The following is a 27,792-nucleotide window of genomic DNA, read 5'->3' on the forward strand; positions in this document are numbered from 1 at the left end:
CGAGGTCCTAAAAGTACTTTTTATTTTAAGCTAACTTATTCAGTTACTCTTGAATGATCATAAGATGGATCATTTAACAATTGTACTGTATTTTATGAATTGGTCTGATTTGGTCTGTGTGGAGAAATATAGATATTCAAAATATGTATCATAAAAAATTAAGTTAACGCGTCTTTCCAATATCAGGCCACAATTACATATACACTAGGAATACCATACTAATACTGTGTTTGATTCAACAAGGTGCTGAAAGCATTCTTTAGAAATGTTGGCCCATATTGATAGGATAGCATCTTGCAGTTGATGGAGATTTGTGGGATGCACATCCAGGGCACGAAGCTCCCGTTCCACCACATCCTAAAGATGCTCTATTGAGTTGAGATCTGGTGACTGTGGGGGCCATTTCAGTACAGTGAACTCATTGTCATGTTCAAGAAACCAATTTGAAATGATTCGAGCTTTGTGACATGATGCATTATCCTGCTGGAAGTAGCCATCAGAGGACGGGTACATGGTGGTCATAACGGGATGGACATGGTCAGAAACCATGCTCAGGTAGGCCGTGGCATTTAAACGATGCCCAATTGGCACTAAGGGGCCTAAAGTGTGCCAAGAAAACATCCCCCACACCATTACACCACCACCAGCAGCCTGCACAGTGGTAACAAGGCATGATGGATCCATGTTCTCATTCTGTTTACGCCAAATTCTGACTCTACCATCTGAATGTCTCAACAGAAATCGAGACTCATCAGACAAGGCAACATTCTTCCAGTCTTCAACTGTCCAATTTGGTGAGCTTGTGCAAATTGTAGCCTCTTTTTCCTATTTGTGGAGATGAGTGGTACCCGGTGGGGTCTTCTGCTGTTGTAGCCCATCCGCCTCAAGGTTGTGCGTGTTGTGGCTTCACAAATGCTTTGCTGCATACCTCGGTTGTAACGAGTGGTTATTTCAGTCAAAGTTGCTCTTCTATCAGCTTGAATCAGTCGGCCCATTCTCCTCTGACCTCTGGCATCAACAAGGCATTTTCGCCCACAGGACTGGCGCATACTGGATGTTTTTCCGTTTTCACACCATTCTTTGTAAACCCTAAAAATGGTTGTGCGTGAAAATCCCAGGACTTGTGGCCTTCAAATGACTGCTCTAAAACTTGTGTGCATCACAAAGAAAGGACCAACACCTCTGAGATTTGAAGATTCTTCTGAGTGTAACTGGTGTGGCAATATGTTTGTGGCCCAAACTGTTTGATGTGCACAGTCAGTTTTGTAAGAAGATGGACTTAGGACGAAAGTCGATGGCGTCCAGAGATTACATTTGATCTCACAAAGTCAATGAAAATTACAAAACAAACAACTACTAGACTCTGCTTTCTTTTTATCTCACATGCTTTGGGTTTTAAAAACAATTTAATTTCTGGAATATTTTACTTTGATAAACCACTGCAATTTGCAGCTGGCATCAAGGCTATGTGCAAATGCTTGATACCAACAGGTATTTTAGTGAGACAGTCAAATGAATGGTCACTGAATCTAGTCTCTTAGCCAACTAAGTAAAAAAAAAAATATTAAACCAAGCAAGCCAGTTAACATTAACTGCCCCAAGGTCAATGCTATAAATGAGAATGTGTTCTTAGCATATATAATTGGTCAAATAAAACCCAAACAGAACTACATAACAGAATTCATAGTCAGTTTGACAACTTCAATGGATGGTAACTTCATAGCTGTAGACTTCAGAAACTGCACTAACGAAGTTATTAGGCAATTGAGCAACAAAAACCAAACGGTTCCCTAAGGTAACCTTGACAAATTCTTCCACAATAATGCTTTTAGATAAATACAGGTTAACAATCGTCTTCCCATGTCCCTACAAGTTTTCTACAGGTTCCCTACATTTCTATGCCACTAGAGGATGCAATTGTATTGCAATATGCAAAGTTGTGTATAACCAAATTGAGTCGTGTCAATGGAGGTCATTACATTACAAAGAAACACTTTACTACAGCACAGGAAAGTTTCTGGGAACGAGAATGAAAATAATATGACAGTAAATTATTTGAGCTAAATAATACAGTAGCTTTAATAAGCTTCGATGCGTTGCTAAACACAAAACATTCAATACGTTTCACGTTATGGCCAATTTTCCACTCTATTTAAAAATAAAAATATATTTGTTAACATTTTTGTATAAGTTTTCTAAGCATTGTTGTGCGGGATTTTTTATACTTGAGATTTGAAACTTGAAACACAAAAAACGCCCAGATAGATGTTTTAGTTATCCAATCGGAGATTATTATGACAATGGTGGCATCTTACCAATCATAGCAAAGGGGTTGGTACCTCGAGTCAGGGGCGCGAAGAGTTTGAGAAAAGAAGGAAAATGGCGTATCTTTAAATTAAATGTTATGGAAGAAATAAAGTTTTAAAGATAATGAAAACAACAACCGTGTAACCATTTTGGGATATATCGACTTATTCTGCACGTTGTACCTGTGTCGACGCTGGCGTCTGCTCATTCCTAAACCTTTATGGTAAACAATAAACTTCATAAACAAAGTGTTTGCGTTAGCTTGAACCAGCTAGCAGCTACGGTTAGCAGCTGTTGTCTCTGAATTTAGCATTAACCTAGCCGGTTTACGTTCTACAAGCTACTGTGGCTAAGACGGTAAAGAATTAATTGGCATTTGTGACAACTATACTTGCGGAACAGTTATATGCTGTGTTTTTTGGTGTCGATGGAGCAGAGGACCCTTTCCAGCTAAAGTTATGGCGTTGTATAACTTAGTTTTTGTCATTGATGTGGATTATTTGCCAGCAGCAGGACACGATTGTGTAAAGAATCTCCCACTAAAACAGGGCATTCTTCGAATTCTACTCCATTTCGGATATAAGTATGGCTTCGAGAAAGTTCGATGGGGTTACAAATTCTGTCAGTCAAGAACTGCGCGCAATGCCAATCTCATATCCAGGGGCTCTGATTTTAAAGAACTGAGAGACAAAACTTTTGAAGACTTCGAAGTGGAACTTCAGTCAAAGTTGGATGGAAGAGAAGCTTCAATTCAGGCAAAGAATCCATCCTCCAGTCCTGCTGTTTCCATACATAATGCATTAAAAGAAGCTCTGTTGGACTTCCAGTGGGACAGACCAGATATCACCTCTCCCACAAAACTGGCACTGAGACCGAGGAAAGGTCAAGCTGGTAGAGGTGCCCCTCCACCAGATGATGAACTGTCAGCTTCGGGGAAAAATGTGCTATTCCTCCTTTCAAACTGTCCACACTCCAGGGCAGATTTAGGAGAATACTTGACCCTCAGTGGTGACAATCACTCAGACGTTTCGGACCGTATCCTACCCAAGGGACTCGTTGAAATGATGGCACAAAGACAAGTTGTCCTTCACTGGCTCGACAGCACTTCATATTTCCAGGTAAATAGTGACACTTTCAACCAATTGGACACTCCACCAATGTCACTGTGAATTTGCTCTGAGTTGACTGGCTGTCCTGTTTTTATTGCAGGTGATGAAAGGTGAGGAGTACTCTGGCTCAGAAAGGCTTTCTGAGGTGTTGAGGCAGGTGGGCGGTAGAGTGATCCCCATGCAAGCCCTGCTGAACCTGTGCTGTCCTCACAAGACGTCCTCAACTCAGATCGTTTCGGACTCTGGCCTCTGTTCCCCTCCTGCTCCTATAATGCAGCGTGAGGTGTTTCCACTCGACTCCAGCATCGAATACCTGTTTTCCTCAGAGCGACTGTACCGCCAGTCTTTTCCACTCCTGGGGGGCGTTCTACGATGGTGGCAAGGTTTGTGACACATACTGGACTTCAAGTTTCAAATTTCCCTTTGGACTTTGAATCAGGCTAGTGTGTTTACACCTCTTTTACCAAATAAAAAAAAAAGGACACTTGCAATGTAGTTGGGAATTTTGGGGCAGATGGGCCAGTAACTGGAAGGTGGCTAGTTGAAATCTCTGGCCTCGAAGAAAAAAATAGTTGTGCTTTAAATGGGAGCTTATGTGAAATGACTGAATTATGTTTGTCATTGATATTGTAGTTTAACTGTGTTTAACTTGGACAAGCTATATTTTTCCCCTCTGTTACACACCCAGGTGAAGCGTCACAGAACTGCCTTGTGTCCTTGGAGCCGGTGGCCCGCGGACAGAGGCTCCTGCCGGCCCCTGTGGAGGTGTGTCTGAAGGGAGTGTTACACAGCTGGGATGGCCACTCACTCACCGAAGGTTTTTCCTCCTGGTTGCTGCAATGTCCCGATGACAACCCTACAGGCCAAAGCCCGGCTGCCTTCCAACAACTGCTGAGTGAGCTCTCTGCCCAGGCTCTTCACATGGTAAAGCTCTCTTACTCAGGGAGGGAAGCAAGTCACCTTTCCTTGAAATTCACTGTTTTGATCTTGAAATAGGCCGTCCATGTGAATCGTGTAGACCTGAAGAGAGAATGTGTGTGGGTTGGGGTGGGGCAGGGTCTATACAGGAGTATTTCAGAGTTCTGAACATGGTGCCAGATACATATCAAAGTGCATTGACTTTTATGTGGGATTCATCCACCTAAACACACAGACGGGGTCTGTCACCGTCACACACCCCTAAACAGCACAGCTTCAGCATGAAGCCAAACATCTCGCTAACCCTAATACCTTGGCTACTCTCTCTTTAGATTCACACATGCATTACAGATATAGCGATGTTTCATTTTGTCAAAATATCTTGTTACGTTATTAATTAACCATAATGCCGTTTTTTGGGATGAAGGAGCCTGCACTCCGACACACTCTTATGTCACTGTCTTTATTGCATTGGTAACCCATTTATAATGGCAACTGAACACCTTAGTGGTACATGGCTAATAAAACAGTTAAGGGCGATGCATCATTTCAAAGAGCGGCTTTGAGTCAGGGTATGTTGGCCAAATACCCCACCCCCAATGTATCCCCATTTACCAGGCTGATAAGTATCATAACAATGAAAACGTTAATGATTCTGAATATTATTACTGTTCTGCCTTTTCTTCAGTTTGCAGAGGTTAGTGACGGAGGAGACCTGCCACGCTCTGCTGTCCTGTCACCCCTCTCAGCCCTCACAGCTCTGCTCACCATCCTCGATCCCGCCATCACTCACAGCAGCTCCTGCATGAACTTGTATGGGCCGGCCGAAGCAGCGGCGGACACGTTGTCAGGCCTGCCTGAGGTGGTCAGCAGCGTCCTGGGGTTGGCTTATGACGTGATGGAGGAGATGCGAGATGAGGGGAGTGCAGGTGAGATTCTTTCTCATTCTTTGTGTACTCCAACTTGACACTTCTAAGGCTTGTTTGTCACTGTTGGTAGCAGTAGGAAGAACAGCTCCAGCTTGTAGCTTTTGAGCTGTGTCCTTGTTGTAAGCTTTTCAACCAGGTCTTGACTTTTTAAACGAAAAACCAAAGTTTTAATGTACCTGCTAATATTATTTATTTTACGTTTAAGTCGTTGCACTTATCCAGAGCAACTTACCGAAGGGGACTACATACATTTTTATAGGTTTTGGAACTTTTTAATAAAGATGCATGGGGGAGTATGTGAGTGTTGGGCACTATTTTCCATAGGTCAAATTATTGGAATTGACTGGCTCTGTGGTATGTGTTTCGTACTTCCAACCTGGCTATTGCTTTGCCCCATGTTGCAGTGTTATTGTAAAAGAGATCTATCTTCCTTGCTCCAGCTGAGCCTCCTCTTCCTGAATGGGCACAACAAGAGCTTACCCATCGGTCCACCCAGCTGACCACTGGACTTGTGGAGGGTTGGTTCCCCCATGCTGACCAATCAGGAATCAGCTCCCATCTAATGGAGTCCATTAGGTAATATTTGCCTTTCAACATTAACTGACATTTATGAAATTTAGCAGTACAACCCCTTAACAGCTGTGAGTGCAAACATTTCATACTGATTGATCTGATTTTCCACTATGCTTTGCCAGCGTTCCTAGAAGTCTTACAGTGTGGTGCAACCAGGTTTAAAAACATTATGGCTCAACCACATCACCTCGACCTTTAAACCATTTCTCACTCTGTCTCTGTGTGGGTGTGTGTCCAGGCTGATTCATGCTGTGTCAGAGGAGGAGGAGGATCAAGGAGAGGACTTGTTGGGCCCCCAACAGGACCTGGTCAGCAGCTTGGCAGAGCTCTACCAGGGAATGACCTCACAGGCCAGCAGCAACAAGACGAGGAAGAAACGTAAGGCACATTCCCCAAATATAGTTTTTCCCTCCTTTAAATCGGGTGCTTCACGTCAGCTAATTTAGTTTGGAATGTATTTACTCAAAGGCTCACGGCTCTAACATGTGACATGTACACCACTTACAGTAATTAAACGTAATTACAGTAGTTACTAAACTCCCCCACTGAATGTCCGTCCACCCCTCCCGTCTGCAGGTGGAGCCCAGCGCACGCCGGTGAGGCAGAAGATGAAGACAATGAGCCGCTCGCTCCAGATGCTGAACGTTGCCCGTCTAAACGTGAAGGCCCAGAAGAACCAGGCCGGGGAGACGGAGGGGTTTCCATCCCTGGGGGCCGAGGGCAGCCGGGGACAGGAGAGGCTGGGGAAGAGACGCTCAGGGGACCGGGCCAAGGCTGGACTCGATGGACAACGTGAGTGTATGACCCTACATCTGCCTAACTCTCACCACCAGTATAGTAGTTACAGTTCTCATAAAGTAGTTATGTAACTTAGTTACTTTAAGATAAGTCTTTTGAGTGTATGTTGGTCACATTTAATGGGTTATCATATAATTACATCGTCAGTGTCAGTCACCAGCATATAACATTAGCAATCATTATACAGCAAGAGTGACCGTTCCTGTTATCTCAAGTAATCATAGACCATAATGAGAAACAATATTTACATTTAGTTGTTTAATTAAGAATCTCTTAAAAATCTGTAAATAATTTTTGTATTGCAAGTGCCTCCACATTTTCAGACCAGGCTTATTCAACAGCCTTCAATAGTAGATAGATCCATTGCCGTGAACAGCGAAGAACATAAAAAGCTGTAGCCTTCTGATAAACATACCTTCTAAGAAATGCTGTAAGGCACTTTGCAATTTGAAATCTCTTTGCAATAATGCTCATAATCCAATAATGTTTGACTATTCAGAGGTGAAAAATTACTAAATCTGTTTTGAAATGATTCAGAATAATCACGTTTAGAAACAGAACGTGTATTTAGATGTTCATTTCCGACCAACTTTACACTTAATGGCCCTCATTTATCATACTTGCGTAGAAACGGGCGTATATGTTGGCGTAAGATTTTGCTTACACTCCTCTCACCGCCTGATTTATGAAGCTGTGCGTACCTTTAAAATCCAGGTGTACGCAATACCTGCCCTTGATAAATGCAGTGGCTGCAAACGATCGTCATTAGAATAACACGCCCCTATATATTCAAGTCTCCGCTTCCCCCACACCCTCATTTTACACCATGGACACACGGAAGACGGCAAAAAAGAGAAACTTCTCTGACGTGGAGATTGAGACCATCACCAGGGAGGTAGAAATAAATACAATTGTTTTATTTGGCAGTTTAAAAAGCGGAATAAAAGATGATGTGATGTGGAGTACCATTCATTCACATTAATAATTGCATGACAATTTGTAATATTCGTCTTATTATTTTATGATATTTATTATTAATGACGTTTATTGTTATTTAGAAGAAGAATGTCATTATTTCTATTATTATTATTATCGCATCTGAAGGAATACATATAAATCAAATGCTTTGGTAAAGTCACACAAATTAAACATTGAATTCCATGTAGCACAAAAATAAACACTGAAGTTTATAATTATGTTTTTTTTTTTTACAGTGGGTCATAATATATCTTATCTTTTAGTTTGTCAGTGCGTTAGGATTTTTTTTTCTGCGCATTTCCGCACTAACTCAAAACGTGCGTACACGACCTCCTGAGCTGGCGTAGGATTTGAGAGTGCCGTACGCCAACGTCCATATTGATAAATCTCAAAGTCACCGTAGTTTTGGGTGTACGCCAGGTGTACGCTGGAAATTTGGTGTAAGCACTTTTGATAAATGAGGGCCAATGGGAGCTGGGCGCATGACTTTTGTAGGTGTATCATATGTTTTAGCAGGAAGTGCTGGTGCTGCCGCCTTTGCGTCCTTTGGTTGCCACTTCCTACAGGAGAGAATAAACGCTACGTGAAGCTATGGTGGTTGCACTGAGGGAAATTGAGTAACGTGTTGTTTATTTAAAAGATTAACTAGTAAGGGATTGCTTAAATTAAATAACTTACCCACAAAAACAGCACAGTGCTGGCTGTTGTTCATGGTGTGTTAAACCCCTGTCTGATTCATGCCCTCCTCAGGCTGATGCATTGCTTGCTGGGAAAAGGTGCTGCATCATAAAAAGCCAGGTGTATGCTGGGCCTTTGGACCATGATTCATTTTATTTCCACAGTTTTTGTGTTCAAATTTGACAATTACTCTGAATTCACTTTCCCCAACAAGCTTGATCTCATTAGAATCTGACTTTCATCCATTGAAGAAGGGAGAGACATTTAAAAAGCATTGTATGTACATTTATAATGGACTATTATCATAATTGGCCCAAATATGTGAATTTGGACACACTGACTCAATAGTGGATTGAAGGACAGAGGATTCAGAGTTGTTTATTATATAAAACAGATTTGTTTCTCAGTCTTGTAGCAAAGGGAACTTTGTTTTTGTCTTTGACGTTTCTGAACATTGCATCACACGCCTCAATGCATTTTGTCCTGTTAGACTTCAAGAGCGAAGCGGAGCTGCTGTCCCACCTGAATGCCTGCTATGAGAAGGCAGTGGTGGAAAAAGACTTCTCTCTTCTCACAGGGGCCCAGCACCTCCTCTCTGTTGTCAAGACCTTCTTAACACCCAACACAGATCTGGAGGTAAGACAGAGGCCCTGTAACAATGAGACAATCTCATTTTCATACTCCTCACATTCTCTCTCTGCAACCCAAACAATGAGAAACCCAGAAGCCCCTGCCCTCTGACCTTCTCCTTCAGTGGATCTTAAGAGGATGCACTGAGTATGAAATTGAGCATTCTCTCCTTTTTCTCTTCCTTAGATCTGTATGTGATTGGATAGAAAACACTACTCTAATTCACAATCCAGAATGTAGAAACATTGTTTTTCAGGAAGGTTTACAGACATGTCAGAGAAGAATATGTCAGCCAGAATATGCTTAAAGGGGCCCTGAAGAAACGTCCCTCTAAAGTTAACTGAATTTAAACAATAACACGACTGGTTTCCTCTTTTACCGAATGAGATCAGAATAGTATGAGTTAGTTCTAGGGGTGAGAACAAATGGCAAATGACAAGTTTGGCATTTATCGACAAGTTAATCTAATTTTCGAAAGGTAAAAAAAATCTGTACTACTGCTTGACTTACTTGCTGTCAGTAATGACGGGATGTATTTTATAGACTAAACAAATCTGGCTAACGGCCAAGTACAGGACATTATCACGACTAGCGTAAGCATACCTGTGCATCCCGGTAACATCTGTACAGGCTGAAAAGGTTTTCTTGCCTGTGGACATGTAAGCCTACTCGTCGACTCCCGGAGGACGTGGACAATTTTTCTAAACAATACTTAATTATCATAATAATATAGATGTTGCCTAATGATTCTTAGGCAATGGGTGAGGTCAACTATTTGATGACATGCTGAGGAAGTATCTGTAGTGAAAACTTGTCATGCTCATCCCTAGCTAGTTCGGGGGGGACTAAATGTCAATGCATAATGGTAGATGGACCTACGAGAAAGCGTTAATGGGGAATATCTTGCACATGGCCGCTTTAAAATCAAACATATGGGACATTTAATTTGTGACGTTGTTTAACGTTGTTCTGGCTTGTACTTGACAGGCGCAGGTATTAATTTTCATCCAGAAGAACTTGCTTAAGTCCAGCAAATGCATCCGTCAGTTCTACAGCAACGCCTCCAACACAGATGGTAAAGTCAGAGAGTGAGTACTATTTACTGATAGAGCATTCTAGTCTGTGGCTTCAAACTAACACTATTTTGAATGAGTTCAAAATAAAAAATGTATTGATGAATTTAATTATGTTCAGGATTTTGCCAATGAAGCCCTTTACCTACAGGTTTTTTTTTCTCCAAAACTAGCATTGTATCAGTGGTTATGTTCTACATGGAACCAAAATTTTTTGTAAACAATGCACTACCCCAGAACATCTGTAAACTTCTGCACTCGAGCTAACAGCGCTGTGTGTGGGAGCGGTGCTTTATAAAAACACAGTTGAACTACGGATCTCGTTGGAATTTACTAGCTAGCAACAATCAGAATTAGTGGGAATTTATCACAATGGTTTGACCATGTGTGGTTCCCAATTGTGATAATGAAATGAAATCTAGCTCAAGGATCACTTAACAGGATCCGTTCTCCGACCCTGAATGTATGAGACTTTTGCTCATCATCCTCCAGATTGATGTAAACACTCCAGTCGAACAACTTCGCCTGGCTGACCATCGGATTTGCGGGGAACATTTTGCTATTTCTGACTTCACTAAGAATATTCAACAAAAAGGGAATACTAAACATAGTTGTTTTTAAATATACGCCTGTTCCGCATGTTGGACCTGCAGCCGAACCAAACAACCCTGGAGTATAGTTATCTGGGGCCAAATCCTATTCATTACCCTACTATGAAATTAAACCTACTTTGGGAAGGCAACATTTTATTTTCATTCATTGCACTTATCAGAGGAGCCCAAGGTTTTTCGAAACACTGTAGGAAAATAACTGACATGGCCGTTCCTAACAGGAGAAACCGTGCTAATGCTAGGTAGTAGTCATCATTTCAGTACCTCCACATACCAGTGCCTCAGGACAGGGCTTATGACAGTATTATCCAAATCGCTATTAAATGTCTACTTACAGATTTGAGAGTTGTCCGTTTGGTCCCTCCAGCCTCTGCCTCTCCTTCCAATCTATTTTGGGAACGTGGAAGAAGGTTTCCAAAACAAAGTCGTTGCCATTTGCTGTGCACGCTGCAGCCGATTGAGACTCATCCACAGACACATCTAGGTTCTCGATGGCATTAGGTAGCATCAAACCTGTAGGCATTGCTGTCAAAATAGTGGGCTTCTTCAGGCATGCTGTCTTCTTTGTGATCCATCATTCGTCAAACAAAAATGACAAGTTGTATTAGTTGCTGGTAAACAGACGCGAATAGATTACTAGCTAATGTGAGCCAGATATAGCCTCCTCGCAATCACATTCATCTGCGCGGCATTAGCAAATGCAATACATTATCCAGAAACAATAAGCTGCAATAACCATTGATAAAATGCTTGTTTTGGCACAAATAGTTTTTTGAGAACATACGGAGAGCTATGTCAATATAGTTCCCGTTTAGGAAAAACTAATATATAATTTTTTAACACTATTCACTTCCATTGTAGCCCAGAGAGAGGCTTCCTTAAAAAAAATGTTTTACCCAAAACTGTATTCATGAAATGTCTCTACAGTCCAGGATTATGCTAGACATTCTGAATTAAGCCCCCTATTAAAAAATAGCAAACATTTCCTTTAAGCTCCAGAGAGACTTTCAGAAACACTCAGTTTAGTTAGCTTATCAAGTTATTTTACCCCAGTGCCCCTTGCTGAACACAGCTCATGACCAGTATTGATGGTCGCTCTGAGAACATCATCCCTGGCATGGATACTCAGTGGACCAGGACGGCTGCCCTTTCCAAATGACCAGGTCAGACATCTGTAAAGCCCTAAAAAGGATTAACACCCGCAAGGCTCCTGAACCAGACAGCATCTCAGGCCGTGTTCTCAAGGTCTGTGCTGACCAACTGGCTGATGTCTTTACTGATATCTTCAACCTATCGCTACATCAGTCAGTGGTCCCCACTTGCTTCAAAAAGTCCATCATTGTTCCTGTGCCAAAAAAGCAAAAAGTCCTCTGCGTGAATGACTACCGCCCTGTAGCACTAACACCAATCATCATGAAGTGCTTTGAATGGCTACTTAAAACTCACATCACAGACTCCATGCCTGCAACACTTGACCCGCTACAGTTTACCAACAGACAAAACAGATCCACAGAGGACGCCATCCCTCTGACCCTCCACTCTGCACTCTCTCTCTCATTTGGACAAAAGGAACACATGTTAGAATGCTGTTCATTGACTACAGCTCAGCCTTCAACACCATTGTGCCCTACAATCTGGCGGTGAAGCTCAGGGATCTGGGTCTCGACCCCACTATGTGCAGAAGGATCCTGAACTTCCTGATGGCCAGACCCAGGTGGTGCAGATGGGCAACGCCACCTCCTCCTCACTGACTCTCAGTACTGGTTCCCCCCAGGGCTGTGTGTTGAGCCTGCTCCTGTACTCTCTCTCTTTACCCACGACTGCCTGGCAATTCGCGTCTCCAACACCATCGTTAAATTTGACACCACCATCATATGGCTGATCTCTGACAATGACGAGTCAGCCTATAGAGATGAGGTAAGGTCACTGACATCATGGTGTCAGGGTAACAACCTCCAGCTCAATATCAGCAAAACAAAGGAGATGATTGTTGATCACAGGAAGCAGCGGCGGGGAGACCACGCCCCCATACACATCAATGGGTCTGTAGTAGAGAGAGTTCACAACATCAGGTTCCTTGGTGTCAACATCAGCGATGACTTGACCTGGTCTCATCACTCTAACGTTGTGGTGAAGGAGGCCAGGAAACAGCTCTACTTCCTACGCAGATTAAGGAGATTTGGGATGGATTCCAGGACACCAATGTCTACAGATGCACTATCAAGAGCATGCTGTCCGGCTGTGTCACCGCCTGGTATGGCAGCTGCACCGCACTAGACAGCAAAGCATTTCAGAGGGTGATTAAAACAGCAGAGAGCATCACAAGGTCTGACCTTCCATCCCTGCAGGATCTCTACACAGAGAGGTCTAGGAGGAGGAGCAAACGGATCATTACAGATCCCAGCCACCCATGCCACGGACTGTTTACCAAGCTGCTGTCAGGCAGAAGGTACAGGAGTATTCAGTCCAAAGCAAAGAGGCTACGGGACAGCTTCTTTCCACAGGCTGTAAGGCTGCTCAATTCAGAAACCATCCATAGTTCATGCACACCTGTCACTTTATATCATGCTCATCTACCAATTATATCATGCACACCTGTCACTTTTAACTTGCACTACGGTTGTGTGGTTGTATAGTTATTATTATTGATGTGTGTTTTTGTGTAGTGCTATTCATGATTGATTGGATCTTCTTATTTTTTTTAATTATAATTACTGTTTCTTTTTAACCTTTAACTGCACTGTTGGGAGTAGGAAAACCAAGCATTTGATTGCCGTAACTTGTTATTGCAAGTGACAAATAAACCTTTGATAAATTGAAAATGGATACAAATTGTGTCTCAGGTGCCAGCTGCAGGCAGTGCTCCGGTTGGAGATGTGCCGACTCCACCCCAATGCACAGCAGGCAGACACATTGGACATGGAGCAGATTGTGGAGGAGGTAGGAGACTGGATAATGCCTTATTAAAGCCACCTCCAAAGTCTGTGAATGTTGTACCTCCGTGTGGGTCTAAAAATAAGTAATTGAGAGACCTTGGTTTGTTTCCCTTGGCACAGGTGGCTGACATGTTGAGGATCATCTCTCTCACCAAAGACCCGGTGTACCTGGCCAATTTCCTTGAAGACGAGGTTCTCACCGGGTGAGTTTCTTCCCCTGGCTTCTTTCTGAAAGCTTCAAGGCTGTTTGCTGTTTAAGGAAGTGGATGAGAATTCCGCTGTTCCCCAAGGTCTTCATACTAAACGATGTGGTGGTGGTGTGCTGTGGTCAGGTTCCTGGCGGACATCCCTAGGGTCCTAGCAGAGGTCTACCATAGCCTTGGCACCCAGTTGCCTGCCGCCCTATCAGCCGTGCTGCCCTCTGACTTCTTCAGTGATGAGTCAGTGACCAAGGACAGCGGCTCCCCCTCGCCTCCCCTATCTACAGCCCTCAGCATGGCCTCCGACTGCGGAGAGCGACTACAGGAACTCCGCGACCGCTCCGCCAGCAAGAGGAGGTGAGTTTAACCAGGCTTTATCTGCTGTGTCCACACAATAGAATAACCATCCCAAGTTGTCTCCTTGGTAATATAGTAATAATAGATGCCACTCATTTACCACAGGACCACAGTAGCTTTGTTAGAATATATTGTACTTGTTGTTTAGGGTTGTGAGGGGTGTTGGTTAGTGTTTGCCTTGTTAAATGGTTGAATGCATGTTTGTTATTAGCCTTCCACCCTGCCCTCCTCAGGTAAACCCTGTTGTGTTTCAGGAGCGGGAGGCTCACTCGCCATCGCAGCATGACTGAAGCATCACAGTGTCTTCGCCAGATCGAGATGCCCAGGAAGTCAACCAGAACAGTAACATAGATTTCTTTTAAAATTATTTTATAACCACTGTAGTCTGATTTTAAAAGGGTTCAGAAATAATTACATCCAACACTATGGCTTCATTCACTGGGGCAGTTTAGTATATATCTTGTGTTAGTCTGTACATTGTACTGTACTTGTACTGTTCAATGACAAAGTTGAATCTAATCTGGTCTAATCAGTCTGTTGCGCAAAGCAGTATGAAATTACTTATCACCCAAAACTCCATCTTTGTTTTGCTTGAACAGGCCAAGCCGAAGCTCTGCGTTCCAGTGGAGAAACCAGCTGCTGAACCGTCCCCACCCAAAAAGCAGACTGCACAAGGTAGTTTCAAATAGATGTTAAACGATTAATCGGCCTGGCAGGTTAATTAGGACTGATTTGAGGTTTTCAAAATAATCAGTGATCAGCGTTGTTGTGTGCTGATTATGGCCGATACTTTTTGGGGGAATGCATGCATGTGTTCAAATGACTTCTTTTTTTACGTATTTGTCTAAAAGACACATCTTAGCAGGCAGTATTAACAAGGGACATTATATCAATTCTCTGGAATAAAGGCTGGCACTTTTGGTGGTGTAAAGAATTTACATTCATAATTATGAAATACAAAAGCAGTCTGTACTGGATGATAGTCGTCTAACTGGAATGTTCATTGGCAAAATGTCTAAGTCTTATTCATTGTGAGCCATAACAACCCACACTTTGAAATATGAAAATGATTAAAGATGTTGGGGATTGTTACAATGTGAATTTCCTGTGGAAAATATAAAGTTATGCTTACTCTGCTTTTGTCAGGCAAAACCAAAGAAATTAAGCAAGTGCTTTCTGGTAATTAAGCTGGATATGCGTGCACTGCCTTTCTGCACCAAAACCAATTCGTCATTAATCGATTTTGTGTGTTGGTGTTCATTGTTCATTCAGTAATGTTGTGCATTTTTTATAATGAATGCATTAATCGGTATCAGCTTTTTTAGTCTCCCAATAATCTGTATCGTGTTGCAAATTAATAGTAGGTCAACTTCTAATTTCCCTGCCTTCCTCTGAATCCTTTATTTAATTAACAAAATCTTGTCTCATGTTGGGATTGTCAAATTATGATAATAAATAATTTGGTCCACAGAGGTCACAAAAGTCAGGAGGAACCTGTTCAACCAGGAGATGATTTCCCCCTCTAAGAAGGCCAAGATGCCCAGGAGCCAGTCTGTCTCAGCTGTGGAGGGACTGAAGCGAAAACGCACCGAGACAACAGAAGGTGGTGGTAAAGAGACACTCCATTAGTGCTCAATTAGTGCTGCACACGGCTGCTAGAATCCTAACTAGAACAAAAAAAATTGAACACATTACTCCTGTCCTAGCGTCCTTATACTGGCTGCCTGTTAGGGATATAGGCTGATTTTAAGGTTTTGCTTTTAACCTATAAATCAATACATGGACTTGCTCCTACTTACCTTGCTGAAATGATCCAGCCATACATACCTACACGTAACCTACGATCGCAAGATGCAGGCCTTTTAATTGTACCTAGAATTTCTAAACAAACAGCCAGAGGCAGGGCCTTTTCTCATAGAGCTCCACTCCTGTGGAATGAACTGCCAATTAAGGTTAGAAATGCAAACTCAGTGCAAACTTTCTGTGTACTAAAAACTCATCTCTACAGCACGGTTTATAATTAGGTGTAGCCTGGCCTGGGGGCGTGAAGGTGACCAGTAGGCTTGATACTGTCCACCCTTGCTGTCTTGCCAGGTGGGCTCTCGTCGCCACTGGGATGCCCTCCCTCCAATGCCTTTCGGGGGAAGAGTCACTGGCTTGTAGTTGACTCTCTGTTGCGCACTTGTGCAATTGGGCTGTAGGCTGCTAGCAATACTCTGCCCTCATTCAGGGGGGTTGCGGTTGGTGGATGTCCCTTTGGTTGATGCCTGGCAATGTGGGTGGATTGATTTCCTGCCTGTTGGGCCCTGTCCGGGGCCTCCCCCATCTCAGTTTCAAGGTCTTATGCTGCTATACTATTGTGCTGGGGGATTGGGTCAGTTCTCCTTCCCCACTAAGTTCTCCTTCTCCACTATAAATCGTTGTTGATATGAGGAATGTATTTTCTGAATTTTCCCAGTCTTCTCCCGTTTTAAACTTTTAGAGGACATGAGGTCCTGGTCCACACCTGCAGAGTACCTGGTTTGGGGGTCCCGTTGCTGTCTCTGTCCTTGTCCATCTGGTCATACTTCTAAATTTAAATAGACTCTGGATTTAGCCCAGATAAATGTATTAATTATTCAAATTGGACTCTTAATATCTCACCTGGCATAGCCAGAAGAGGGCTGGTCACCCCTCTGAGCCTGGGTCCTCTCTAGGTTTCTTCCTAAAATTCGGCCTTCTAGGGAGTTTTTCCTAACCACTGAAATTCAACACTACTGTTGTTTGCTCTTTGGGGTTTAAGGCCAGGTGTCTCTGTAAAAGCACTGTGTGACAACTGCTCTTGTAAAAAGGTCTTTATAAATAAATTTGATTGATTTACTTAGATGAGCAACATTTAAATGGAGGTTGTATTTGGTTGCTGGTATATGACAAAGTTTCCTGTGTTCTGCCTTGCAAGCATGGATTGCCCTTATTCTGGAATGTTTGCAAACACAAGGGTAAAGAGCGTTTTATTTATCTTGGAAAAGGCACTTTAGGTTTGATACCTATTTTACAAGGGGGTCTAGCAAGATGTCAAAAGGAAGAAGTCAGCATGTACATCCAACTCTACAAAACAGTAAAAATAATAAATAAATAAAGTATTTTGTAGTTTTTTTTCCAGGACTAAAGTGCATTATAGGAAAAGGATTGTTTCCCAGTTACTGTCATTGCCTGTGAAACTGCTTAACTAACTAGGGTAAAGGTTTTGTTAGCACTTTCACTGAACGGAAATCTGCTGCCCTTACAGATCGACATGCCCTCCTGACCAAAAAGGTGACGGAAACACCCATACACAAACAGGTGTCTAATCGTCTCTTGCACAGGCAAAAGATGGGCAGGTGAGTTGGACATGATCTTTAGTTATAAGATCTTTAATAAAAATATTTTGATTTGTCACATTTTAAGAACTGTCATCTTTAATTTATTCAGAATCATATGAAAAATGAGAAATTCACCTAATTTACCTTAAAGTATGTAATTGTTTTGTTTTACATTATAATTTAAAGTTATTGCAACTAACTGAAGTTAACGCAGTTCACCATAGGGGGGGGGTAAAGGATTAGAACATTCTGAAAGTTTGACTGATTTGTCAGGAGGTCTGTCCCGGTGGAGGAGAGCATTGTTGAGGAGTCGCCAGTGAAGCCCCCAGAAGGTGAACATTTGAGATACTAATTTTCAACTACTATCCAACAAAATTATATGTATAGGTTGGTCAATTGAGGATTTATTTTAGTTTTAAAATCACTGTGAATGACCAGAAATATTCTTTCTTGCAGACTTAAGGAGGAGCCCAAGGTTGAAGAATTTTGCCAGAAGACATTCCAGCTTCTACTCGAGCTCCCAGCCTCGCTCCCGCAACCTGGACAGAGCTCTATCCTCCTCCCAGCTTCCACTCAGCGACAGCAAAAAAGGTAGGCGGAGTAAACCCATCACGAACAGTATCACAGTAGCTATAACCAATCTCTGTTCTATGGCTTTCAACTTCTATGTTTTGATTATGCAATTGTTGTATTTGCAGTAAACCTGCAGTCAGTACAGTCTCCGGTACGACTTCTGTTTGGAGCTACTCAGTCCCCTACTACCAGGTCCAGCCGGAGGCAGCTCTCGAATAACTCAGTCTTTGAGGTACCTGGTTTCCTTTTTGAATTTCTTTTATGACATTGATTATATTTGATTTCCCATGCTAAGAATAGCAATGCTGATTAGTTTGGTACTCACTGGAAATATTTGAATGGTTTTCCCTTCAGAGTCCAAAGAACATTCCTAAAATGTCACCCGGTAGACACAGTAGGTCTGTTCATGGGAACCGAACCCTCAGAAGTCCTCAAACCCCCAGAACACCCAAGACCCCCAGGTCATCCAGTATCCAGGGCTACTCTGTTACAGACAGCCCGGTGGCAGGACCCTGTCTTACGACTGGCAGCATAGCTTCAGTCAGATCACCAGCTAGGAGGAGCCTGGTGCTTGATACACCACCCCAAAAAGTGAGCCCTCTGAAGGGCATCCTGAGGACCCCAGTCAAGACCTTACCGGAGTGTTTGTCTCCCGCCGGAGCTCGCCTGCTTCAGAGCCCGCCGAGCTCCAGAACACCCAGGAAAAGCGTCACCTGGTCACCTTCTCCAATGAAACCTAGAGACAAAGAGACTAATACATCATTCAAGGTGCCAGAGTCACCTCACCGTACCACCCGAAGCTCTCCAAGGCTGTTAATAAATACATCCAGAAAGTTCTGCAGTCCGCTGAAGAGTCCTAACTGCAAACAGATTATATCTAAGAATTCAGAAAGCATTGTCCTGATGATGCAGAAAAATTCCCCCCAAGTGAATCTGTTCAGGATCCTGGAAAATCATTCTGTGGGTGGCGCTGAGATGACAACCCCCGAAAAAAGGTCTTCTGGGTCGCTTGTTGAAAAGTTCAACACAGCTTTTAAGGCTGAGCAGGACCTTGCTGATAGTCCCCCGAAACCGCCCTGTTCTGCGTTCACACCGCCACCTCTCCACTTTTCTCCAAGCACTCCCACCAGTAAAACCCCCAGGAAATCTCTAAGCCCTGCCCGTGGCATGCTCACTCATTTTGCAGGAACACCTGTTAAAGACTCTCTCTCCATTTTTCCACACCAAAGTATGCTCACACCAACAAAAGGCACCTCAATATTATCAAGGACTGAAATGTCACCAAAGGCTCCTGTTACCACCCATTTGAATAACATAACAGATGCCACCTCTCCAGCTAAACGTTCATCCAGAACTAGCTCTCGTCCTGATGTCCCAACCAAAACCAGACACAACTTAAGATCCCAGTCAAATGAAAGTTTAACTTTTTCTGACCAGGGTTTGCCAACTAGGGTTAAGAAGAACCCGAGATCCCAGTCCAATGAGAGTTTAACTGCATTTGCAATGGATGTTATGAGTGAGGAAACTGGCGATACCATGTCCAGTGGAAATGTGCCATTAGACTTTCAGGAAAGGGAGGCATCGTTTGAATCTTCCAACTCCCAGGCCATGGTCAAGACCAAGCTCACCGAAGGTCTTAAGATGAACATCTCCTTTTCTAGGAAACCCTCTAAATCCGGTGTTTTCCAGTTCACCGGATCTTCCCCAAAACCACCAATGCCGGCTGAAATAACCACACCTGGGAAAAGCTACGGTTTTCGTCGGACCCCTGACCGCCAGCAGAGGGAGGCAGCAGCCCGTTTGGGGTACTCCACTGAACCATGCCGGTCTACCCCCAGGTCTTCCGGAACCTTTACCAGTCGCAAGAAGGGGCTCGTCGATCACAAGCCCCTCACATACCAAGTTGAGCTGGAGATGCAGGCGTCTGGTCTGCCAAAGCTAAAATTCAAGCGCACAGACTCCTTCAGTTCAGGAGATTGTGCTATAGGATCCCTGACTCCCACTTCCAGTATGAAACCCCCCTTGGTGGACAGCCCTCTCTCCCTCTGCTCCAAACATAGAGACACCGTTTGCGTCTCACCATCGCTATGTGCCCACGGCACTCCTGCCAAGGGTACACCAGGGAAAGGTGGCTTCCAGACGTTCATCTGCCAGTCCTACACCCCCACGCGCCACCCCACAGGGACCATGTCACCCCTGGGTACAGCAGACCTCATCCCCTTGACCCCTTCCCCACAGAGAATAGGGAGGTCTGCCCCAGACAGCCTCAACAGCTGGCCCCGCAGAAAGAGGGCTCTGCCTGGGGTATTGGTTGGCAAGGAGCGGGGCCTAAAGGAAGAGCGCCTGTTAGAGGAGGCAGAACTAGAGGGAGTCTACAGGCTGCAAGAGACTGAAGAGACTGATGCCCTTCCAGCCAGCAAATTTCCTCTGGACCAGCTGGAGGACATGGAATGGATGGAGAGCATGGTTCCACTGGATGATAGTGCTGAGCCTCTAAATGGGGAAGGCTCTATCTGGGCCAGTGGATCTGTTCACTCAGGTGAGTCTGTATTAAGTCAAAAGACTTAACATTTTCCCCTTGTGACACTAATGTTTTCCAGTTGGTTCTTATCATCCACAAGTAATGTGAAAAGCCTTATTTTCAGGGTTTGAAATTAACACTCGCCAAGCTTCAAATGCGGGTAGATTTTAGGTTTGGCGAGTAAATCTCAGAAGGCTATCCGCTGCTACAGTGCGGGGTAAATGTTGGTACCCAATGTTTCCCTGTTATTGTAATCAAAGCAGCGCTGCTAAGTTGTGATGCGCTGCAACAGAAAAATAATATTTTTATGACACGTTTTTTTGTTTAACCAAGCTTAGCGCTGTTTCCACTGCGCGTAGTTTACTATCGCATGGGCATCAGAGCTAGTGAGTGAGGTCAGAGCAAAGTAACTGGCTGTGTCTGGGCACGCGCACGTTTGTGTTGAACTGTCAGTAAGTGGCTGTTGATGAAAAGGTGTTCAGCGACCACCCAAGGTAAAAATCTAGCTAGATAACTGTCACAACTCGATAGCTACAATTGATTAGCTTCATGCCGGGCAATATTAGAGATTCAGCAGCAACATTAAGAGCTCCGGTTTTATATTTTGCCTTCAAAATATGTCTGCGGTGAAACGTTATAGACCGAATAGTCGACGCGCCATAATCCTCATAAAACCTAGCGGGTACTGATATACTGGCTAGTTTCCGGTTCGTTTCGCATTTTCCCCATTTTTCCCACAACATTTTAGAATCGCTTCAATTAAGGTATGTATTTCGTGTAGACTTACACCACCTTGTCGTTTTGATAACCATTTAAGTCTTGTCAGAACAAGGTGACGAATGTCAACGTATTTGCTTAAAGTGCCCCTACATAAGTGTACAAGCCTAATGTTGGACTACAATTCCCTGAAGTTAACTTGTCTAGGTCATTTCTAAACTTAGCTAACGTTGACTAGCGCGCTCATTCCGAAATCCTTGTGCTGCTGTGTTGAAATGAGGCGTTACATATCTTCCGTCCTCTTTCTATGCTAGTCATTGTCATTAGCGAGCTAGCAGTGCATTAATGAATACATTTTGGTTTACTAATCGAAATATTACTGATAGCTTAGTTTGTTGACGTTACTGACAATTTCAGACCCTAATGTCATTTTTATGGATGAACATTAAAAGGGCAGAAGACCCTTTTATTGTTGTTTAAGTGTGGACATGACCAGAAGTACAGCAATAAAGAAGGTTGCTGTAGAAGTTTATCCTGTGTTTCTGAGTGTAGCTAACAAGATACAAGAAGAGAAAAAAAACAATAGAGATATAATCAATAAACATATTAGCCTGGATGCTACATTGGACACCATTATTATTTTTAATGCTGTCATTATTTACATTCTGAATATAATTTTCTGTTTACACACCTAGCTTGTATTGTATGACAAGATATTAGAGGTTTGGGATATTGTGTTAAATTGCCAAGCTCATAAATCTGGCCATGCAGCTGCACTGGCTATTTTTGAGGTGCATAAACGTGCAAAGAACTCCCTTCGATGAACCTTGACTTCACCACACGACATCAGATGTACATGTGTCAAAGAACTCCTGTAGATTAACCTTGACTTCACCACGCTGTTTACTTTATTCCAGGCACACATTTCAGTACCATGATAGAAAAATACATTCCCTATTAAGGAGGGGCTCAGGTGGGGCGGGTGGAGTAAACTATCAATGCGATTTGGTTTTCCGTTTGGTAGTAAAATAAACAGTAATGCCATGCTCAATTTGTTTTACAATACAGCGTTTGAACTTGAGTAATAAAACACATTTCTTTCTCGAACTCTTGCGACCGGCTCCTTCTCCACCTACACTCGACACTGCAACTAAACCAGTTTAATAAGTATTTTGTCAAAACTATCTATCTTTTAATAGAAGGATTTGGGACAATTCTGAAGTAATTCTGTGTTGTTATAGGTTCTGTTGGATCCATCTCGGTCTCAGTGCTCCGTTTTTCTATAGTCAGTGGCAACGTACCGCCTTCGGTCGTTCCAACTCTTTCCGTTCTGAGCCTTTGCTTCCCTCTACTGTTTTATCAGGGATCTGTTTGTTAGTAACCCTAAAGCAAACGATACACATCTCTATTCGACTAACACAACATTCCACAGCACGAAACGTGTCAACCTGCAAACCGCGCCCTAAGTCCTAAAGTCAAGGACTTTGTACCAGGTGAGAGCCAGGCTACTCAGCCACGGCCTAGTGGCCAACTGGCGCCGGCCTGTGTCAGTGGAAACAGAAAATGTTCTGGATAAAACTCCAGTGTTTGGCACCACAATACAGGTGCTGGTCATAAAATTAGAATATCATAAAAAAGTTGATTTATTTCATTAATTCCATTCAAAAAGTGAAACTTGTATAATGTATACATTCATTTCACACAGACTGATGTATTTCAAGTGTTTATTTCTTTTAATTTTGATGATTATAACTGACAACTAATGAAAACCCCAAATTCAGTATCTCAGAAAATGTGAATATTTCGAAAAGGTTCAATATTGAACTGGTGCCACACTCTAATCAGCTAATTAACCCAAAACACCTGCAAAGGCCTTGAAATGGTCTCTCAGTCTAGTTCTGTAGGCATCATGGGGAAGACTGCTGACTTGACAGCTGTCCAAAAGACGACCATTGACACCTTGCACAAGGAGGGCAAGACACAAAAGGTCATAACTAAAGAGGCTGGCTGTTCACAGAGCTCTGTGTCAAAGCACATTAATAGAGAGGCGAAGAGAACGATAAGATGTGGTAGAAAGCAATAGGGATAACCGCACACTGGAGAGGATTGTGAAACAAAACCCATTCAAAAATGTGAGGGAGATTCACAAAGAGTGGACTGCAGCTGGAGTCAGTGCTTCAAGAAACACCACGCACAGACGTATGCAAGACATGGATTTCAGCTGTTGCATTCCTTGTGTCAAGCCATTCTTGAACAAGACACAGCGTCAGAAGCGCAAGCCATTCTTGAACAAGACACAGCGTCAGAAGCGTCTCGCCTGGGCTAAAGACAAAATGGACTGGACTGCTGATGAGTTATGTTCTCTGATGAAAGTAAATGTTGCATTTCCTTTGGAAATCAAGGTCTCAGAGTCTGGAGGAAGAGAGGAGAGTCACAGAATCCACATTGCTTGAAGTCCAGTGTAAAGTTTCCACAGTAAGTGATGGTTTGGGGTGCCATGTCATCTGCTGGTGTTGGTCCACTGTGTTTTCTGAGGTCAACGCAGCCATCTACCAGGAAGTTTTAGAGCACTTCATGCTTCCTGCTGCTGACCAACTTTATGGAGATGCAAATTTCATTTTCCAACAGGACTTGGCACCTGCACACAGTGCCAAAGCTACCAGTACCTGGTTTAAGGACCATGGTATCCCTGTTCTTAATTGGCCAGCAAACTCGCCTGACCTTAACCCTATAGAAAATCTATGGGGTATTGTGAAGAGGAAGATGCGATACGCCAGACCCAACAATGCTGAAGGCTACTATCGGAGCAACCTGGGCTCTCATAACACCTGAGCAGTGCCACAGACTGATCGACTCCATGCCACGCCGCATTGCTGCAGTAATTCAGGCAAAAGGAGCCCCAACTAAGTATTGAGTGCTGTACATGCTCATACTTTTCATGTTCATACTTTTCAGTTTGCCAACATTTCTAAAAATCCTTTTTTGGTATTGGTCTTAAGTAATGTTCTAATTTTCTGAGATACTGAATTTGGGATTTTCATTAGTTGTCAGTTATAATCATCACAATTAAAATAAATAAACATTTGAAATATATCAGTGTGTGTAATGAATGAATATAATATACACGTTTCACTTTTTGAATGGAATTTCTGAAATAAATCAACTTTTTGATGATATTCAAATTTCATGACCAGCACCTGTATGCCGTCTATGGAGATGTACGTGGCTGAAGACTATAACCCTATGTCCAAAAAAGCCACAGAGGAGGATCTTCAGTGATTGATTGAACTGTCTCTGAGGCAGGTTTACAGGCATGGCAGGATTCCTTGAACCTGAGCCAGAACAACTGGTACCCTCGCTGTCTGTACCGGGCATTGTTAAAAACCAAGGTAACCCGGGACCTGCATGCATCCTGGCTGGCATGGTGATGTCTCTAGAGCAGCAGGAGGCTATGGCCAGTAACAGTGGGTCAGCCCACCAACCCCTTATTGCACATAATGTGGAGTGGGAGGTTGAGGGCCAACAATTTAGAATTTGTTATTATTTAACTGCTAAATAGAGTCCTTGGTACACAAGTGCTCGATGGGGTGTAAGTCTGTGAATTGGGGAACAGACAAATGGCTACTGGAAAGGATATGTGCAGTCAGGGCTGAAATATATTATTTTTAAATACTACACAAAAAATAAAAAAATAGCCTGGTAAAATGCATTGACAAAATATCGTCACTTTGATTCGGTGAGAAATTTTGCATACATGTATAGCTAATGTTTGCTTAACTAAGTTAGTGACGTACATAACCAAGTTCTCCAAAACTCTAAACATGATAGCACGCTAGATATCATGTTCACATTTATATACATGGCATGCTGTAAAACCTAATTCCACACTGTACATCATTAATATATATTAATTAATTCGGTTATCTGAAGTTTTGCGACAAATCGTGCAAAGTATTTTTTGCCGCTAACACATTTTATTGTATTGTACCTTGTTAACACATGGCTCCAGCGACGGCTCTCCCTTGACGAGGTAGAAAAATGGTAAAGATAAACTTATTAAAATGAGAAACTAATAAGGATGATTTTGGGAGAAAAGGCATAACAATCAAACCATTCTTGTTGTTTTAGATTCTTCTGTGTGGGAAACGGATGGTTTTCCAGCTACCACAGGCTGCACTTCCAAGTGTAGTTCAGAGAGAGTCACAATAATGGCTAATTAGCTTTCCGTTGTTTTTGGCTACATTTGATTACATTTAGGCAAATATATTGATATGTCACCTTGTTTTATATATATTTACTCAGTTATCAAAATGACAAAAGGGTGTAATTGTACACGAACCACAGACCTTATTTGAACTTGATCTAAAAATCCTCTATGGGAAAAATTAATGGGGAAAATGCCAAAAGAACTGGAAAACATTGAGACCACAGCACATTTTTCTGTTCTTTCCAAAAAAAGTTAAAAAGGAATGTTTTGAGTGAGGAGCAAAATGGTTAAAATGAAGAGACTGCTGCAAATTGAATATTCAATACTTTTCAACTTTTTTGGAAAGGACAGAATAAGGTGCAGTGGTCTTTTTTCCGGAGCTGTATATTCTTTCAGCACCAACAATAATAAGACTTTTTTGTATTTTCTCTTCAAAATAAATATCTGATTTGTTGTGTGTTGTGTACATTTTCAAAGGAAAAACTACATGGGGTAATATATACATTAATGAAATGACTATTTGATTAATGTTATATAAGGTAAACAAAATTATAAGTTGGAGCACCTTGAGAAATGGTTAGTACCTTTCTAATATTTGCTTTTGCTCATCAGCTTCAGAGAGGAATTGTTACAAATCTGAGATGCAATTCATGAGCAATTTGCTGATTTTTGTTTGTGTGTGGTTATATTTGGCAGTGGTGACACCGCCCAGCTCTGCGGTGAGGAAGCCAGTGTCAGCCAGTGGGATCCTCACCCTCACCCAGTCACCCATGTTATTCAAGGGGAAGGTCGGTTCTGCCACCAAACGAACCCCTAGATTTAAAGGTAAGATTGGTTTTACTGTGCCGTCAGTAACTTAGCTTAGTAAATTACGCTCTGTCCAGGCTGAATAAACAGTATGTGTAAGTGAATTGATGGTTACCTGAATATATATTTTGTCTTTTAGATGAACCTCATTCTCACAAGAGGATGGAGTTTGAGATGTCTCCCTTCAGCCAGCCACCAAAACGGTCAAGTACAGAAAAGAACTACAGCAGGAAGAGACTGCTGGACTGACATGGAATGGCCTGGACCAAATGATTATGTATGAAGCATCAGTCTTTATATTTTAAGGTTTTGTCGCACCCTATCCTGAATGAAAATATTGGGATACTTTGGATACTTTCCTACGTCTTGTGTATGTGCTTAAGCCAAAACTAAAGTGTGTTCAAAAGGTCAAGTACAAATACAAACTTTTTTTTTTTTTCTCCAGAATGTCACAATCAAGTCATCTGAATTTGAAGATTATGGTTTCCTAATAATTTATTTAGTTAATTTGTTTTTGTCATAAAACTAAGTTTAAATGCTAATTGTAGGTGACCCTCAATGTACATATGTTATATACTGAAATTAATATGTAAATAAACTATTTTAAACAGAGCAATTAACAGTGCTAATATTTATTGATTATGTAAACATTTCCTGTTTTTGTCTATATTTTCAGATGAGTTGCTTACTTGGACCTTTTGTGAAATTTTGACAATCATCTTTGTTGTCATTCATCTTTCAACCAATGAAGAACTATTACTTCAATCTGGATTGTAGGCCTTTATGTTTGTATGGTATACATGTTGAAAAAAGGTTTAGACACGGATAACAGCCTCAATTGGAACACAGTGGCTGTTTAGTAATTTCTTATGCATGACTTCACAACTCGAAATCTCTGCAATAGACAGGGATTTGTACCTGTTTGGAAATAAAATGGTAACACTCTACAACCTTGTTTCTACCAAAATTGGGATTGCTGTGTAAAACGCAAATAAAAACAGAATGTAATGGTGTGCATATCATGTATCTGTATTCAATTGAAAATAGTACTAAAACTACATATCAAATGTTGAAACTGAGAAATCTTTTTGTTTTTGAAAAAGAAAAAGCTCCCCCATTTTTTATTTCATAATGTGCCAAATGTTTTCAGTGGATGATAGGTCAGGACTGCAGGCAGGCCAATTTAGCACCCAGACACTTAGTACAGAGCCATGCTGTTATAATACATGTAGAATGTGGTTTGGCATTGTCTTGCTGAAATAAGCAAGACCTTCCCTGAAAAGGATGTCTGGATGGAATCTGAAAGCTAACACCTTGAACTCATTGTGTTCCTCAAACTATTCCTAAACCATTTTTGCTTTGTGGCAGTGTGCATTATCCTGCTGAAAGTGACCAATGCCATCAGGGAATACCGTTGCCATGAAAGGGTGCATATGGTCTGCAACAATACTCAGGTTGGTGGTATGTGTGACCGTAACATTCACACGAATGGCAGGACCCTCTGCCAGCTTGCCTTCTTTCCATAGTGC

The 27,792-nt window shown here is 42.3% G+C and overlaps 1 protein-coding gene across 4 annotated transcripts; it reads left to right on the forward strand.

The window, feature by feature from the left end:
- Window positions 1-2,332: 2,332 nt before the first annotated feature.
- On the forward strand, window positions 2,333-27,270 carry ticrr (TopBP1-interacting, checkpoint, and replication regulator). 4 transcript variants are annotated; one of them, XM_029115315.2, is made up of 23 exons: window positions 2,333-3,425; window positions 3,517-3,799; window positions 4,105-4,340; window positions 5,023-5,263; window positions 5,704-5,839; window positions 6,075-6,214; window positions 6,413-6,628; window positions 8,781-8,926; window positions 9,908-10,008; window positions 13,448-13,544; window positions 13,661-13,743; window positions 13,873-14,097; window positions 14,352-14,439; window positions 14,697-14,772; window positions 15,569-15,706; window positions 17,366-17,456; window positions 17,712-17,770; window positions 17,895-18,029; window positions 18,137-18,243; window positions 18,366-20,550; window positions 26,153-26,281; window positions 26,403-26,540; window positions 26,940-27,270. In XM_029115315.2, exons 1-22 carry the CDS (start codon window positions 2,766-2,768, stop codon window positions 26,510-26,512), a joined length of 5,682 nt encoding a protein of 1,893 aa, XP_028971148.2. In that variant the 5' UTR covers window positions 2,333-2,765; the 3' UTR covers window positions 26,513-26,540; window positions 26,940-27,270. The 4 variants fall into 4 exon arrangements, with proteins under 4 accessions (XP_028971148.2, XP_028971146.2, XP_028971145.2 ...); XM_029115313.2 differs by lacking the exon at window positions 26,940-27,270 and adding an exon at window positions 26,709-26,875; XM_029115312.2 differs by lacking the exon at window positions 26,940-27,270 and having other exon boundaries at window positions 26,403-26,875.
- Window positions 27,271-27,792: the final 522 nt, after the last annotated feature.

This window comes from Esox lucius, chromosome 19 (genome assembly GCF_011004845.1).
Source record: "Esox lucius isolate fEsoLuc1 chromosome 19, fEsoLuc1.pri, whole genome shotgun sequence".
NCBI classification, from domain to species: Eukaryota; Metazoa; Chordata; class Actinopteri; order Esociformes; family Esocidae; genus Esox; species Esox lucius.

Bases quoted from the DNA above. Each gene is read 5' to 3' on its own strand.
- ticrr (XM_029115315.2), top strand. From the start codon at position 2,766: ATGGCGTTGTATAACTTAGTTTTTGTCATTGATGTGGATTATTTGCCA. The intron at 5,264-5,703 runs GTGAGATTCTTT...TCCTTGCTCCAG, and splicing joins GCGAGATGAGGGGAGTGCAG to CTGAGCCTCCTCTTCCTGAA. The intron at 20,551-26,152 runs GTGAGTCTGTAT...TATATTTGGCAG, and splicing joins CAGTGGATCTGTTCACTCAG to TGGTGACACCGCCCAGCTCT.